General features: G+C 47.2%; 1 protein-coding gene across 2 annotated transcripts in view; it reads right to left on the bottom strand.

Moving 5' to 3' along the window:
• Positions 1 to 17,863, bottom strand: part of lrrk1 (leucine-rich repeat kinase 1) — a 113,103-nt gene that overhangs the window by 48,137 nt on the left and 47,103 nt on the right. For both annotated transcript variants that reach the window (XM_063188833.1, XM_063188834.1), the window contains exons 16-23: positions 15,515 to 15,679; positions 13,964 to 14,136; positions 13,422 to 13,545; positions 11,915 to 12,074; positions 6,630 to 6,906; positions 4,937 to 5,105; positions 2,969 to 3,138; positions 1,502 to 1,641 (exon numbers count right to left, since the gene is read on the bottom strand). In XM_063188833.1, coding sequence (XP_063044903.1) covers positions 1,502 to 1,641; positions 2,969 to 3,138; positions 4,937 to 5,105; positions 6,630 to 6,906; positions 11,915 to 12,074; positions 13,422 to 13,545; positions 13,964 to 14,136; positions 15,515 to 15,679 — 1,378 coding nt within the window. The remainder of the gene's footprint in view (positions 1 to 1,501; positions 1,642 to 2,968; positions 3,139 to 4,936; positions 5,106 to 6,629; positions 6,907 to 11,914; positions 12,075 to 13,421; positions 13,546 to 13,963; positions 14,137 to 15,514; positions 15,680 to 17,863) is intronic.

Genomic DNA, 17,863 nt, shown 5'->3' with positions numbered 1-17,863 from the left:
TCCTCTCCTCCCCTCTGTTCTCCTCTCCTCTCTTCTCCCTTCCTCCCCTCTTCTCTCCTCTCCTCCCCTCTGCTCTCCTCTCCTGCCCCTTCTTCCCCTCTGCTCCCCTCTCCTTTCCTCCATTACCCTCACCCTTTCTCCCCTCTGGTCCTCTCCTCTCCTCTCTTCTCCTCCCCTCTGCTCTTCGTGGTTCTTTTATCTCTCTACGGCTCGCTGTCCACTTCATCTCCCATGGACACAGTCACACAGTCACACACACACACACACACACACACACACACACACACACACACACACACACACACACACACCAGCCACTACTATCTCTCCATCTCCCCGTCTCTCTCTCTCTCCATACCAAGCTACAGCGCACCACACCGTTTGTTCAGCCTCATCCGTCATTGCCATCACCCAATCACACCTCCTCTGTCAGACAGACGGCCCGACGGCGCGACCGACCGAGTGACCGAGCCTATCACCATCGCCACCGCACAACGCCTCGACTCCAGAAATCTCATTACCGCGGTTCCGCACAGGACTTTACAATGACCTTGTCGTTCCAAAGAAAAAAAACCCGGGAAACAAATCTCAAAGCTCACGCTCGGCTGGTGACTGATATATCCCACAGGAGGATATGACTATGAGGTGCCTGTATCACGGAGGGGGAGAGAATAGCCCTCCGCTGAGAGGTATCGATCGAAAAGCTTCTGTAATCCGAGAGGCTAAGGAAGACATGTGCAGTCACATTCTTTTTGTCTCTACTCTACCCAGTACCACAGTCCATTGTAGATGTGAATATTGCCAGCAAAGTGAAAGTGCACAGCAAAAATAACTGTTAATTTTACTCTTTGGTCAGTGTAACATTTTCAGAGTTAATTCTATGCAATGTTGTGTAAATATTAAGAGCTGTAGAACTGAAATGACACTGAACACTTGCAGAATTGTACACTGACTTTTCACTTCACTGTTAGAGTAGTTGATTCTCCAGTGTTATATGCACACACTGTATCTAGATTACTATAAACTTACTCTGAAATACTGAAACCCCATTTTTACTGTGTGGATATGGTTGAAATGATCTCATTCTCTTAAAGCTAACAGGGAAATTTGAAGCTGGTTTTACCATGCATTTTCCCATGGCTGGGTTTGGAATCATCCCCAACTGTAAAGGGTTAAGCAGTTATAGAAAATGGTACACTGTTTAGTTGTGTGTGATTCCATTAGAGTACATTGAACTTTATTCCTATTACACATGTGTAATTAGAGAGTAATGTGACAGTACATGTGATGACTCAAGTAACGACCATCTTCTATGATTGGGCACTCAGTACATTTTGTAGTGTTAATTCAACACGTTCAGAGTCGGTGTAGCATCTTCTAGCTAGAGTGTATGTGGACCCAGAGTACTCTCTAAATGTTATATTAACACTGCATTTGTTGAATTAATAATGCATTGATTGGTTGACATGTAGAATTAGCACTGTAGTGCTCCAAGTCTCACCAGGGAACCACTGCTCTATGAGGGCGTTGACGTGGTCTGTGATGAAGGCCATGGCTGAGAAGTCTCTGGTCTCGGACTGACAGATGATCTTAATGCCGCCACTCTTCTTCTTCTTCCAGTTCAGATCAGCCGACTCCACACTGTTACGACAGAGGAGAGAGAGAAAGAGAGAGAAGTAAGAGATGGACTGAGGGAGGCAAAAGAAAAAAGATGTGCACATTGTGTGTGTGCGTGCGTGAGTGCGTGCGAGAGAGAGAGAGAGAGAGAGAGAGAGAGAGAGAGAGAGAGAGAGAGAGAGAGAGAGAGAGAGAGAATGTATGTGTGTTTAAAGACCAGTACCGGTAATCTCCCAATGCCTCATCTCCCTCCACATAGTATAGCACAGTTATGTTTCCACTCCATTGGTCCTACTCTCCAGCACATACCATAAGCGTTCACATGCCCAGAGACACACACTGCCCCACACTGCACACACGCACGCACACACGCACGCACGCACGCACGCACGCACGCACGCACGCACGCACGCACGCACGCACGCACACACACACACACACACACACACACACACACACACACACACACACACACACACACACACACACACACACACACACACACACACACACACACACACACACACACACACACACACACACACACGCCTAATGGTAACCAGAAAAACTCTTTTGAAGTCTTGCCAACAGGGCAAAACATTGCAGTCCAGCAATTTCCTAAGTCAAATTGTTTCATTCTCCTGATCATTTAATGAAATGCTAAATGGAATAGTTAAGGATGAGACCTACACAAATTCCTTAAGTTCCGGATGGACAATTATTTGCAGAGATTTGAAACGCAGCCAAGTTTATCTCTGTGAGCCTGAGCCTTCCTGCTGGAGCCTGATTTATTCAATTTTAAATTTGCTGCGTTTAAAAAGATCTTGTCTAATGGAATAAAAACATCTGTGGGGAACTGACTGAAGGGTAAGTGGGGTGAAAGCTGCATTTACCTCAGGTATCGTCCATCAAATTAAACGAAACGTCTTTAGAGTATGGGTGGATGTTCTGTGGGGTGATGTGAGGGTACTGACTCAGTTGGATATGGTGGACTGCAGATTATTGAGAGGTTTTTGGGGTACTGTGTCTGAAAGCTTTGCCAACCTCTGGTGTCCTTTATCCAAGAATAAAATGTCTCTGGGTGTGAAGCATGGTGGAATTAAATTTCTGTGGAGTGCTGACATAGGATCAGGCAGTGCTTACCACAGGTATTGTTCAGAAATGGTAAAATGGTGGAAACTGTGAAAGACGGTGGAAGTTCTTGAGTGATTGGAGTATTGACTGAGGGGTATATGGGTGACAGCTGTGCTGACAGTGGAGAACACTTTCCACTGACTCTAATGAAGGAGTACAGTGGAAATTCTGTGGAGTGCAGACTGAAGACTATGTGGGAACAACAAGCTGTACCTACCTCAGGTATCCTCCATCAAAGGTGACCTGCAGTCCCTCCTTCCAGTAGATGGTCTGGTTCCGTCGCACGCGGAACGTGCTGCACCGGTTCCTCTGCTGGTTCCCTGCGAAGCTGTAGATGATGGTGTTCCGACTCCGGTGGCCCTTCGTGTACCTCTTGTTCTCAAACGCCTACGCAGATAGAATACAGACACAGACACAGACACACACAAACACACACACACACACACACACACACACACACACACACACACACACACACACACACACACACACACACACACACACACACACACACACACACACACACACACACACACACACACACACACACACACACACAAAAGTTAATACATGGAAGCACACAGACTCTGGCTTACCCAGTTTGAAAACACAAACAAAAAGAAACAACAAACACAACACAAAGAAGGTGTCTCAAGGAAGCACACTACCACACTCTATGCTCTAGCTTAATAAAAACAATAAAAAGTTAACTTAGCCCCTTAATGCGCGCCGTACCTCCAGTGGCGCGCTGTAATAGACATTGAAATGTAACTACCATAGCACTACAATACTATGACACAATACAGGCCCTTTAGCAATGCACCACGGCTTGGTCATTACCATACTGGTAACAACAAATATAAAGTCGCGTCTTAAGGGGTTAAGGAAAGGAAAAAATTACTAACATCGGGGGATTTCACAGAAGAGGTTCCAATAGTAGTATCAGCCCTGTCTATACGGTAAGAACATTAGCTTCAGCTTGGCTCGGATGGCCTCGGTTCACAACAACAGCAATGACAACAACAACTCCATTAATTTTCTCCATTCAGCATCTAACGGTCTGCATACTGATTTGAGGAACTTGGAGGAAGACACTGCATCGAAATGTCAGTCAATTGAAGACAAATCACCGTTTTAAAAGTTGAAATAAGTTTCCCAGCCTGATTCTGTGGTCCTGAATAGTGAGTACCAAAGAGGCGAGAATGGAAGTGATAACCTGTTATTTGGTAGACCGGCCAACTCAGAATTTTTTTTGGTTACACTTTACTTGATGTCGGCTTCATACAGTACTTATGGTATAACAGTGTCATAATAGTGTCAAAACAGTGTCATGACAAAGTCATGGAGGAGTCATTAACATGATGTCAATGTCAAAAACATTGTATGGTTGTGAAAAGTTGACATTTTTATGGCTGTCTTCACATAACTGATTGCCACTTAATGACATGGTAATAAAATGTTTTGGTAAAGTGTTACTGAATTATTATTGGTGGGTGGATACTGCTACGAAAACAACAACAACTCTCTGAATCTACCAATGCTCCATCACTGCTGCTCCTGCTTTGCTCAGCTTTTAGGCTTCACTTCACTCCTCTTCTCTTAACTCCATTGGAATGAATGGAGCACTTCACTTAGCTAAGCCAATTTGTTAACATGTATTATTATATGGTTGTGACGTCATCGGTCGAATGCTCCATTCATTTCAACGGGGCTCCCCAACGTTCGCACGTCTGTTATTTTTCGATAACGGACGGGTTGGTCTATAACAGACCGCTGTCAATGGCAACAAGACTTTTCACTGCTAAAGCGACTTTTCAACAAGACTCTAATCAGCTGCTGTGATAGACAACACCTGTTGTCCTGGCTACCTAGCTGTTGCCTAGCGTTTCACAACGGCAATGTTTTGTTTTGCGCAGCAACAATCTTAAACATTAAATAGGCCTAAAGAAATGTCCCCGCCATGTGTGAATCATTTAAGTATATCCATATAACAAGCGGGTTAACTTTCGGCGAGTCGGTCGCTTTGTGGAATAGCAGCACTTCAGAGAGAACAAGACCCCTCCGCTCCGCGTCGGGGTCTAAAGATTCTCTCTGTCGTGCTGCTATTCCACGGTAGCGACCTTCTCGCCGAACGTTAACCCTTACTTATTTATTGTAGTATTTATTTATATAACACCACTGGTACCTGCAGGTCCATCTCGGTCAGGCTGATGAGTATGCGGGCGATGAAGCGCTCCCAGAAGCCGGCGGGCACGAAGCTCATCTTGAAGTGGCGCTGGATGGTGTTGTGGGGGTGGCGCATGCCGTGGCAGTCCATGCCAGGCTTGGGAGGCAGCAGGTGAGGGAGCAGGTAGCTGGGGGGGGGGGCACACATTAACACACACGAGGAAGTGTCAAAAGATCTGATTTGGTGTTGTCATTAATGTAGGATTGCAAATTGTATGCCTGTTTTTAGCATGCAAACTGATAATAACTAAGGCTTGGTAGGTAGCAGGGTGATGGAGCAGGTAGCTGGAGTGAACGAGAAAACAGGCAAGCAGGGGTGTCAGGACTGACATCTGCTTTAGTCTTGTCAATAGAATTGCAAATTGTTTTGAACATATTAAAAATATAATAAGTAATACTTGGTAGGGAGCAGGTTGGTAGGGGGTAGAAGGATGGGGTGAGGTAGCAGGTAGCTGAGGTGAATAAAGACAATGATAAGCAAGTGGAGGAGTCAGGAGATCTGTGTCAACTGTAGTCATTAAGACGGCACGTGTTATGCCTGATTTTAGCATGGAAATAAATAAATCCTAACTAAGTTTGGTGAGGAAATGAACTGTGAATGTCCATGGTATGTGTGGGAGGGCAGGGCTGATGAAATGAAAAGAACATTGCATGGCGCAGGCAGGGGAAAGTCAGATCAGTTCCAAAAAGGGTCAGAGTTTGTTAGCTTTAATGGTGTACTGTATGTCAAATAAATATTAGGACCATTGTGTTGAGCAGCCCAACACACCTGTTGTTGGCAATTTGCAGCTTGAACTCGACCAAGTTTAGGGTTAGTGGTGCATGTTAGGCACAGGGCCATTCTAAGGGTGTGCATGTGTGTGTGCGCGTGTGTGCGTGTGTGTGTGTGTGTGTGTGTGTGTGTGTGTGTGTGTGTGTGTGTGTGTGTGCGTGTGTGTGTGCGTGTATTCGCACGCACGGATGCATGGCATATGTACACGTGTTACTGAGCAAGGCCTCCACACCTGTTGGTGTGATGGGTAGGGCAACGCCAAACTTGGCCAGCGTTAGGGTTAGTGGTGCATGTGAGGAATAGGACAACTGCCAGGGTGTGTGTGAATGAATGTCTGTGTGTGTGTGTGTGTGTGTGTGTGTGTGTGTGTGTGTGTGTGTGTGTGTGTGTGTGTGTGTGTGTGTGTGTGTGTGTGTGTGTGTGTGTGTGTGTGTGTGTGTGTGTGTGTGTGGCCTCCACATCTGCTGTTGTCGATGGGCAAGGTGATCTCAAGGTTGGACAGGGCTATTCTAAGGGTATGTGCGTGGGTATAGGTGTGTGTGTGTGTGTGTGTGTGTGTGTGTGTATATATATGTGTGTGTGTGTGTGTGTGTGTGTGTGTGTGTGTGTGTGTGTGTGTGTGTGTGTGTGTGTGTGTGTGTGTGTGTGTGTGTGTATGTGTGTGTGTGTGTGTGTGTGTGTGTGCTTGTGTGTGGCGTGCACATCTGTTGTTGTCGATGGGCAAGGTGATGGTGATCTCCAGCTTGGATAGGGCTATTCTAAGGGTATGGGTGTGGGTATAGGTGTGTGTGTGTGTGTGTGTGTGTGTGTGTGTGTGTGTGTGTGTGTGTGTGTGTGTGCGTGCGTGTGTGTGTGCGCCTTATTGCTGTGTGTATTTCACCTGTTGTTGGCGACGGGCAGGGCGATCTCGAACTTGGCGAGGAACTGGAAGTACTGCTCCTCGTTGTGCTGCGTGAAGCCCGTGCCCACCAGCAGCATGCGCAGGTCGGCCGCGTTGATCACGCCGTTGCGCGCCACCGAACGCGAGCTGCGCAGGTGCACGATGCGCTCCAGGCACTCCGACAGCCACACGGGGTCCAGGAAGTAGAGCTTGCACAGGCCGTGAGACGTGTCGGGGAAGTGAAGCATCGTGCCCGTCTCTATCAGGAAACTGATGGCTACGTACAGTAGGGAGAGGGAGAGAGAAAGAGAGAGAGAGACAAACAGAGATTGAGTTAAGGACAGCTAGCATCGGCCATAAGAGGCCTCGGGGAAGTGAGGCATCATACCTATCTCAATCAGGAAACAGGCTACACGGCAAAAAGAGGAAAGAGAGATGAATAATGATGCCGAGGGGAGGGAGAGACAGAGAGAGAGAGAGAGAGAGAGAGAGAGACAAAGGTTGAGTGAAATGATGGCCTTTCTCTGCCTCATTCAGGGCGGCTGTAAAAGCAATGAGCCATGACGTGAAAGAGGAACGTCAGTGTGTGTGACCGTAAGCTCTCACCTCACCTCATACCTCACTGAAACACGCACTGCAAGTCGTGATGTAATGGGGGGACAGAGGTGAACCGTGACGTGGGGTAATGGGAGAGGGCTGTCATGGGATGTGTCGTGTGTCCCTCATTTGTCACACACTTAGCCCACACACACACACGTCACGCGCACACACGTACCCACCAGGGGTGGAACTAGGCCTGTCACGATAACAATTTTTGCCAGACGATAACGATAACAAGAAATTATTGCGATAATCGATAATATTGTCTCTCTCGCCATTTTCAAACAATATAATTTGCAATAAAAAACACTGCTATGCAAGGTGCGTCCTCCTTCTTGGAACATTGAATGTAACATTTGGGCCAGCAGACTCAGATGTTTAAATAATTAAGTTTGACGCCTGCTCCAAGAAGAAATGTGTCAAACAATATAATGACGTAAAAATGCAATAAAAATGTGACTACACCCCTTCACATTTTTAAAGCATCACGGCGGGGGATATATGTTTTTAAATACATCCTCATGGAGCACAATAGGCTCTAAATAGGCTTTTTTGTATTTATTATGAAGGTAAGTTATATAGTCTTTTTAACTAAAATAAATAACATTATCTGTTATTTATCTTTCTCAAGCACACTGAATGGCTTATAGGCCTATCCATGGTGTGATGTAAAATAACCTACTGGGTATTGTTAATTCCCAAATTATTACTTAGACAGCTTATTTCAAACAAATGCACGTTGTTACTAGCTAATTGTCAGTCAAAACCCAAATCAGCCCTGTTAAAGGCATTTCAACATCAGCAAAAAGCAAAAGAGCATGAACAGATGCACAAGTTTCAGCTCTCTCTCTCTCTCTCTCTCTCTCTCTCTCTCTCTCTCTCTCTCTCTCTCTCTCCGATACCCTCGACCGGAACAAGTTGCAATTCGGCGCACTTTAAAGTCCTTTATGAACGCCCATACATTGATTCTTATGAGTTATGAGTCGCCATGCCTCTGTTTCCCCTGTAGCGCGCTCAACCGTTCACATTCTCCTGGTGTGACAGATTTAAATCCACAAATCTTATCACCATGATTTGCTTGCGGACTGCCTACTCATATTGTTAGGTCTAAATAAACAAGAAATATAGCGAAAATCACAAAAAGAACAGACAACGAACGTCGGGGTAGGAGGCGCATTGAAATAATAGTGGAAACTCGGCGAGGTTTAAAATAACAGCCTCAGAGCAAGTTTGTCGCGACGGCACCACTATTTCATGTTTGCACAAACACGTCTTCGTCGTGGATATTGGGTTGCTGCGCATGTTTCAAAATGAACATTTGCCTCCGTGTTGGAGCTGTTCATTCCCCTCTCTGAGGGACGTTGCAGATGCGCTGACTGAGACTGGAAGAATATTGCGCTCCTAGTCTCTAGCGCTGATTCTTTGTCGAGGCTTATAAGCGACGCGCGGGAACACCAGCGTTCTATTTCAAAGACGCAAGTAGCCAGATCAATGCACTTTTTTCCAACCAGAACTGCACTGAAACTTAAAATTACACTAACATTTAAGCGTCATTGCGCTGCGTTGGCCTATAACGCGCCATCAGTAGTCTTACGGCTACGGTAGAGAAAGGGAGAGAGGGAAAACAAAACATCACACAAATAACTTATCGTTAGGCCTACTTATCGGGGCCAGAAAAGTGATCGTTCTTGTAAAAAGTTATCGTCCGATTTATTGACTTATCGTATATCGTGACAGGCTTAGGTGGAACTTAAATTTTTTCCCCACTAGTCACTGTGGCAGGTAGATTTTAAAAGTTAGCAGTCATTTGTCATTTTTACCAGTGAATTCATATAATAATAATAATTGGTCATAATTATGTGATTGGGGGTTGATTAGGGTGAGGAATGACAAATCCCATCAGACAAATAAATCGCCTTGACATTCAGGCTATCTATAGCTCGAGTGAAACTTTTCACCCCTCTAAGTTAAGTGCCAACCCTGGCACACACACACACACACACACACACACACACACACACACACACACACACACACACACACACACACACACACACACACACACACACACACACACACACACACACACACACACACACACACAGCCCGACCTTAATATCTTTGTGGGGCCCTTGAGGGGCCCTTCCTATCTTTGTGGGGCCCTTCCACTCACATTAACCCTAACAATAGCTAAATAATGCTAAACTGTGGTCCAGTTCGGCACTGGACTGCTACGCAGGCGACCCGGGATTGATTCCCAGCCCAGGTTGTTTCCCGATCTTTCCCTGTCTCTCTCTCTCTCCGCCATCTTGTTTCCTGTAATCTCCCTCTGTCTTGTCTGAAAAATAATAAAATCCGAAAACATATATAAAAAAGAATGCTAAACTGTGCCCAAACTAAAGCAATCCCTAACCCTAACCTGTCAGTGAGAAAATGTTTTTACACTTTTACTTTCACCATTAACAACAAAACTATCGCAGCAAAAGGGGTAAAACATGCCGGGTCCAGGATTTGACCCCCACGTGGAGCGAGGGCCCCAGCATGTGGGTGTGCTCCAATAGCTAACAAAGGTAGATTGGTGTAGTACGCACACGCACACGCACACGCACACACACACACACACGCACACGCACACGCACACACACACACACACACACACACACCTTGTTGGAGCGCACACCTTACTGAAACAATAATGCTCATAAACAAGGGAGGAGTTCTTGCTTACGCAATCATTCATTTAATTGAGCCCTCCTCAAATATTATTTTGGCCAAATACCTTTAAGATAGGCCTTTAAGTTTGTAGCATTTAGTCTTTTAATGACAGATGAATCATAACATGACATGTCATGATGAGATGGATCAAGAAGGTAGAGAATGCACGCACATCAGTGGCACAGGTGCTGGACAAAATAAAGTAACATTGTTAATGCTCCAAGTGATTTATTTGCACAGTGCAAATACATCACTGTGAGCATTAACAATGTTGCGGACTTCTAACATTTACTTCGTGATGAAATGGATGTCAGTTCCATGTGAGTCCCTTGTTTTGTCATCCACTTCACCTACACAAACACACACCTTGTTGGAACGCACACCATTCTGGAACAACAATGCTCATACACACAAGGTGAGGTTCTTATTAACGCACATCTTTTTCTGTCAACTACCTAGGCCTTTCAGTTTGTTGCATTTGGTCTGCATTTGAGATGATCCACAACATAACATGTGATGGATGTCAGAGCGTAAATGTCCCTTATTTCTGTCATACACACCTTTTTTGGTATGCACACCTTGCTGGAACAACAATGCTCGTAAAACAGGACTGGTTCTGGTTTACACATATCTTTGTAAGTCCCTGAGAGCTCAAATCTTTAAGGCTCTTTTGTCAAACAACAAAGCCTTTAAGTTTGTTGTATTTCGTGTTTTTGTTCAGATACCTTGGACAGAACGATGACAAATGGGCGAAAACCTGTTCCCAGCAGTGCGCTAACTAAACTTGTGCAAATGTCTAAATGCCAGGCTACCACAGAGCAAACAGGTGATTCTTAAAGGGACATTTTGGTCAATTTCAACATGCAGTTGTACTGCTCACGCTACCCTTGACTTGTCAGTACCTGGTGATGCCACATTTTTCGGCTGAGCCCTTTCCGAGATATGAGCAATTCTAATGGGGGCAGCGTTTGTTTACATTTTTAAAAAATGAAACATAGGCCAACTCCAAATATTTTCCCAAAAGGTACTGCTGTTTGCTAGTTGTCTGCTGATGTTATAACCTTTTGGATGTTTTGGGGAAAAAACAGAAATGTTTTTTGGAATGTAAACAAAGTGCTGCCCCATTACAATGACCAAGATCTCGGAAATGGCTGAAGAAGAAGAAAAAAAAATCTCAGGCACTGACAAGTCCAGGGTAGTGTGAGCATTACAACTGCATGTTGAAATTGACCAAACTGTCCCTTTAACTGCACAACGCATTCTTAAACACACCATGCTTAGCCAAAGTGCACAAAGCCATTCCTACACACTTAGTGCCGTGGGGTGTATCCCACGGATGACATGCTACAGGGGGCATCTCGAAGGCAAACCTCGAACACTGACAAGAAGGTTCAAAACACTGATTGCCTGTGTCAGGGTCCAGGTGCTCGCGATGTGCAGTCCAAGAAATCCTCAGAAAAGGGGGTAAATCACGACATATTGGTCTTCTTTGCTGACAGATCATTAGAGGCTCTTTTCCACTGCCGGTGTACTGGTACGCCTACAGCTTGACACAGCACGACTCAGTCGCCAGTTTTTGCTTTTCCATTGGGCACGACGCAGCTCAATCGAATAGCAAAAAGTGGGGGCCGAGTCGCGGTGTGTCAAGGTGTAGGCCTACCAGAAAACCGGCAGTGGAAAAGACCCTTAGGTGAACAACGTGTTTCGTTACGAACAGCACGTTTCGCTAATGCTTAATCTGGTTCACTCCTGATGAAGCGGTAGCGAAACGTGTTGTTCACCTAATAAACTTTCAGTGAGGAAGACCAGTGTGCGGTGATTTACCCTCTTTTTTCTACTGACAAGAAGCTTGTAATGACCTGAGTAACCAGAGAGAGATCAGAGCCGGAGAGAAGTGGCCACAGGTGGTTTTCGTGATGGGAACAGGTGTGTTTGACGTGGCCGGTGCCGTGCGGTGGGCCTGGCCTTACCTGTCTGCATGTCCTCGTAGTCTTTGATGTCGCTGGTGGGGTTCTGGTCTATGACCTGCTCCAGCTGCTGGTCCGTCAGGTACTGCACCTCGTCCTCCGAGTCCCGCCGCAGGCGCTCTGCCAGCACCGCCTCCTGAAGAGTCAGGTAGCTCTTCGGGATCTGAGGAGGACGGGCAGGGGGGCAGGAAAGAGTTAAAAAAGGGGGGGTGCAGGACAAGCCCCTTCATCGGTTTAGTTTCATTCCCACACAAATACACAAACTCACGCACGCATGAACGAACAAACGCATGAACGAACCCATGAATGAACTCATGAACACACACACACACACACACACACTGCCTCCTGTAGGGATACGTAGTTGCTTTGGAATCTGAAAAGGTGTGTGTGTGCATGTGTTTGTGTGTGTGTGTGTGTGTGTGTTTTTGTGTGCGTGCGTGTGTGTGTGTGTGTGTGTGTGTGTGTGTGTGTGTGTGTGTGTGTGTGTGTGTGTGTGTGTGTGTGTGTGTGTGTGTGTGTGTGTGTGTGTGTGTGTGTGTGTATGTATGGGATTGAGCTTAAATGGGGTACACAGGACAGGGAGTTTGAAAGGGGGGCAACAAAGTGTTGTCAGTGTAGTCATTTGCTGGTGTATCTGGCGGTAATGGCTTCTAAGTGCATGTCGTTTGGACAAGCTGACGCATGTCGGGGCAGCCATGCTTTCTCCCATTATTGTTCCCTGGGGATGTGTGCTGCTGTGCAAGTTCATGCTGACTCTGTGTTTCTTGTTGCTTCCTGCCAACATGTATGTACATTACATTACATGTGCCATTTAACAGCACCTTACACACACTACTACATGTTGGACAACATGGATACATCTGGAAATCTGGAACTCAAAACAATCTGGATGCTCAAATTGAAGAGTTTCGTAGTAAAATGATGTCAGCACCATTTTTTTTTAATTTTCTTGTTGGAAATGACTGTTCAGACGTCCTATCATTTATGTGTGTTCTTGCCATTCAAATATTTTGGTAACATACTTCTATAAAATGCATTTTGCAATGCAATGCGATGTCCAATACAAAAATGTACATTTCCCAAAATGGATATACGCCATTTTGCAACGAAGCGCTTCAATTCTACTGTATCCTGGAAAATGTAATAACTTCTGTCATACACATACTTCTGTCATTCATTCAGCAAATTCAGTTTCCCTGGTGTGTTGAAGTGCACATGGCCAGGTGCAGGTCAGGACATACAGTATGAAAGTGACAAAGGAAAACAAATATTACGTCTAGAAAACTGTTTCAACTCCATTCATTGAGTTAAGGAGATTGCACGGGCCATGAGAAGTGTTGGGGAAGTGAAGCATTGTACCCATCACAATCAGGAAAACAGGAAAAAGAAATATTACATCCATAAAACCATCTCTATTCATTTGTTTATTTAGTACATAAGCAAAAGAAAATGCATGAAAAAAATGGCATGAAAATACTTCAAGCAACCACAGAGGTAATGTACTCACGAGGCGTCCGACCAGGCGCTGGCAGCTGGCGGCCGTGTTGCTGATGTCCTTCATGGAGCAGGCCACCTGATACAGGAGCCTCTTCAGGCCGTCCACACCCTCCATAGTCTTGCAGGACACCTCACTGGCCCACGGGACACACACATATGCATGACCACACACACACACACACACACACGCATGAATGCACGCATGCATGCACACAGGCACACACACACATACACATGAACGCACGCATGCACGCACACAGGCACACAGGCACACACACACACACACACACACACACACACACACACACAAAGAGACGGAGACGGAGACGGAGACAGACAGGAAGACACAGTCAAAAAAAATGGTTAACAACAAGCGACCGGGAAAGCAGTGGGATCCGGTCTAAGGCATTAAAAGGATCCAGACCCATTCAAGATGATGCTTTTGTAAGAAGAGTAAGGGGAGTGGACGCTGGGGATATGAGGGAATTCAATTGAATGGGAACAGGAACAGAGACAAAAAAGCGGCTGGTGCTGGTTTGGTTTGGTACTGACTATAGATGCTTCGCGGTGATATCGGGGTAGCCACTGGCCCGGGCGCCGGAGGGGGTGCGGCAGAGCGCCAGGATGTATGCCCGCAGGGTCGCGACGCGCTCCGTGCGGAACTTGCTGTCGATCAGGTCCAGGTGCGTGCCGACCACCACCACCGCCGAGTTGGGCGCTCGGGCCTACAGCACAGACAGACAAGACATACAGTAGGGAGAGAGAGAGGGAGAGAGAGACAGAGAGGGGGGGAGAGAGAGAGAGAGAATGCATAAACAGACACACATGCAGTACTAACTAGAGAAAATGCAGACAGAGAGACAGACAGACAGAAAGACAGACAGACAGACTTGACAGTCAAACCCAGGGAGTCAAACCTCATGAATCCCCCTCTCAGTCATTAATAAAAAGGAAATCTCCAAATACCTGCCTCATGATTCATGAAACAACACAGCACACACACCTCCACTATTATACATACCGGTAAAATGAACACAATATTACTTGAAAAAAATGCACTGACTACTGGTTTTATGCTGATATACAGTAAATCTGGGAAACTTAATCCCCATATGGCCATATTATCCACTCAATATATTTCACAGACACACAAAAAATACATACAGTAATATTAAGCGGCTTTGCATAGAAACAGCAGTGGAGTTGTTTGCCATCCGTTATAATTAACAGCAGCCGACAGCTTAACCTGAAATGACACTGTGCTGACTGACGCTGACGTGGCCCCTAAGCCCTGGGGCCGCCACCTCCCTGACCCACCGCCTCACCCCCGCTCCCCTCGCTGCCCACCCCCCCCTGACCCCCGCTCCTCTACCCTGCTCTCTCCACCCAGGGGCCCCCAGGCCTGGGAGAAAGTAGAAGCAGAGCAGAGCAGAGCAGAGCAGGGCAGAGCAGAGCTGTGCCGGAGAAAACAGGGGAGAGGAGAGGAGAGGAGAGGAGAGGAGAGGAGAGGAGAGGAGAGGAGAGGAGAGGAGAGGAGAGCAGCTGTTACAATGTAATGAGGAGGTGTCAAGAAGACGAGGCCCTTCGTTCCTCCCTCGCTCCCTCCCTGACCTCCTCCCCACACCGCCTACACCATATCGCTCCTGTACATCCCACCGCACCATCCGCCTCACCCTACGCCCCCCACCCCTCAACATACTCGCTGTCTATTCCTCCCTCCAATGCTCCCCTCTTCCAGCTTCTGCCTGCCTCCACACCACCCCTCCCTCAACACCACCAACCACCGTACATCCATGACTCCCCCCTCCTGTCCCACCTCTCACTCCTAGACCACTGCTCACCTTGACCCTGGTTTAATAAGCAGGATGTCAGATTGACAGGAACTACACTCATTAATGTTAATGTCCTTTGCCCTCCCCACACACACACACACACACACACACACACACACACACACACACACACACACACACACACACACACACACACACCACATACACACACACACACACACACACACACACCACACACACACACACACACAAGCACGAACAAACACACACACACACACACACACACACACACACACAAACACCCACACACCTCAATGTTGAGTAGCCAGGACTGCAGGTTGGCGACGGCCTCCTCCCCCACGGCTAGGTTCCAGATGACGACGTACAGGGCCTTGTCCGTGAAGAAGCACTGGTTTACTGTGGACATGCTGGCCGGACCACCGATGTCCCACACATTGAAGGACACCATGTCCATCTGGGAACACACACATACATAAACAAGCAAACACACACACACACACACACACACACACACACACACACGCAAGCACGCACGCACGCACACATGCACACACACACACGCACACACGCGCACACACATACACATACAGGAAATGCATTAAGTACACATACGTATACTATACACAGATATAGGGCCACTGACAGGTTTTGCCAGGCCCGGGACAAAGTAATCTCAAAGGGCCCCCCATCCAGTACATATAATGTAATGAGGACCCAATTCTGGGGCCCCTTTCTCCCTGGGCTAGGACACACACACATACATGTAAACACTCAAGGTGATCAAACGGGAAATCTCCTTGCTTTAAAAACAAACATATAATACTAATCCTCATCCTTTGCTAGGCCCCGCCGGCCACTTCTACAACTGCAGCCATTCTTTGGCCATTTGAAAACAAAGCATGATTTACATGTCCTCTGGGGAGGCCTGTCAGCCCTGTATGACAGCAGGGGAAGGTTGGGCAATTCAAAATAGAGACGTGACTGTTTTCCCAAAGCCGCTACATTTATGTTTGATTTTTGCTAAGCCATTACAGGGGCCCTGGTGGGGAGACAGAGAGAGAGAGAGAGAAGGAGAGAGAGAGAGAGAGAGAGAGAGAGAGAGAGAGAGAGAGAGAGAGAGAGAGAGAGAGAGAGAGAGAGAGAGAGAGAGAGAGAGAGAGAGAGAGAGAGAGAGGCATCAGTGCTGAGGAGGGATGGGGGGGACAGGCGGTCTGAGGGCTGGGGGCTGGGGGTTGGTAAACCAGCGGTGGGCTGAGCAGGACCAGCTGCTCACACCAGACAGACAGCGGTGTCCCCCAGGCTTTACTAGACAGTCACACACACACACACACGCACGCACACACACACACACACACACATGCACACATACACACACACCCACAGAGATACACACACGCATGCATGCAGGCACACACGCACATGGACACATACACAAATTCACACTTATAATCCCGCTCGCTCACACACACACACACACACACACACACACACACACACACACACACACACACACACGGGCACACACACATGCACACACGCACGCACACACACACACACGCACGCACACACACACACACACACACGCACACGCACACGCACACGCACACACACACTAACTCCCCAATCCTCTGCCCCTGACTCATGGAGGAAACAGGAAGTGGAGTCAGCCTCTGCCTGGAAATGAGCTCTCCAGCTCTCCAGCTCTCCAGGAGAGGTCAGAGGTCATCTCTAAAGCTCCCTCTCCTCCTCTGCTGTGGCTTCCAACCAGGGGAGAGGTCACCGCTAGCACCCGCTATCTTCTCTTCGGATGCTGTGGTTTCCAGCAGGGGGGAAGAGGTCAAGATGGTTTGGAGACTATATGAGTGTTTGGTGGTTTTTTTAAGTCAAAATAAATCACCTTGCCCACCGTGAAACCTGTGAAGATGTGTAAACGCTGACGATGTATGGTAAAAAGGACCATGATGATGGAAAACAATTCAAAATTAAACAAAAAGCGTCACAGGATTTTGGAAACACTACGGAAAAATCAGGACATCACACATCTCGAACGAACCAAGAAAAAAGACATGGACAGGCATGGACATGGACAAAAGTCATGGACAGGCAGTGTGTCTCAGGAGTTTATCATCCACCCCGGGCCAAGTGTGGGAAGTGAATGCACACAGAGATAAGCCTGAGCTGAGATGATAAGATGAGAGAGCGAGATGGCTCACCGGGAAGGTCCCCTTGACTTCATACCGTTCAGTTCAACTCACCTCTGTGGCTGAGTTGTGTGTACTCCGCAACGGTGCTAACCATTTGGGGGCCCTAGGCAAACTATAGACATGGGGCCCTTTTGAATAACGTTTCTACCACGGTGGGACCAACAGTTGGGGGGCCCTACAGAGGGCAAATTTGGTGGGGCCCTAGGCAATGCCTAGCTTGCCTATTGGTGAAACCGGATGTGTGTGTACTGAAGTACCGCAGTCTTGGGAGGAGCTGAGTAGCGGAAGATTCTAGAAGGCGGAGAATAGACTGCAGCGGCATTCCAGACCCCCTCTGAGCAAAAAGCTCCTGACCTTCACGTCTGTCCTCTCAGTCACACACACACCCCCGGCCTTACAGCCTCCCAGCCTCCTAGCGCTGGCTGCCAAGAGTG

This window comes from Engraulis encrasicolus, chromosome 22, assembly GCF_034702125.1.
Source record: "Engraulis encrasicolus isolate BLACKSEA-1 chromosome 22, IST_EnEncr_1.0, whole genome shotgun sequence".
Classification (NCBI taxonomy): Eukaryota; Metazoa; Chordata; class Actinopteri; order Clupeiformes; family Engraulidae; genus Engraulis; species Engraulis encrasicolus.
Note: the sequence above shows the minus strand (reverse complement) of the source record. Positions and strands in the feature narration are given on the sequence as shown.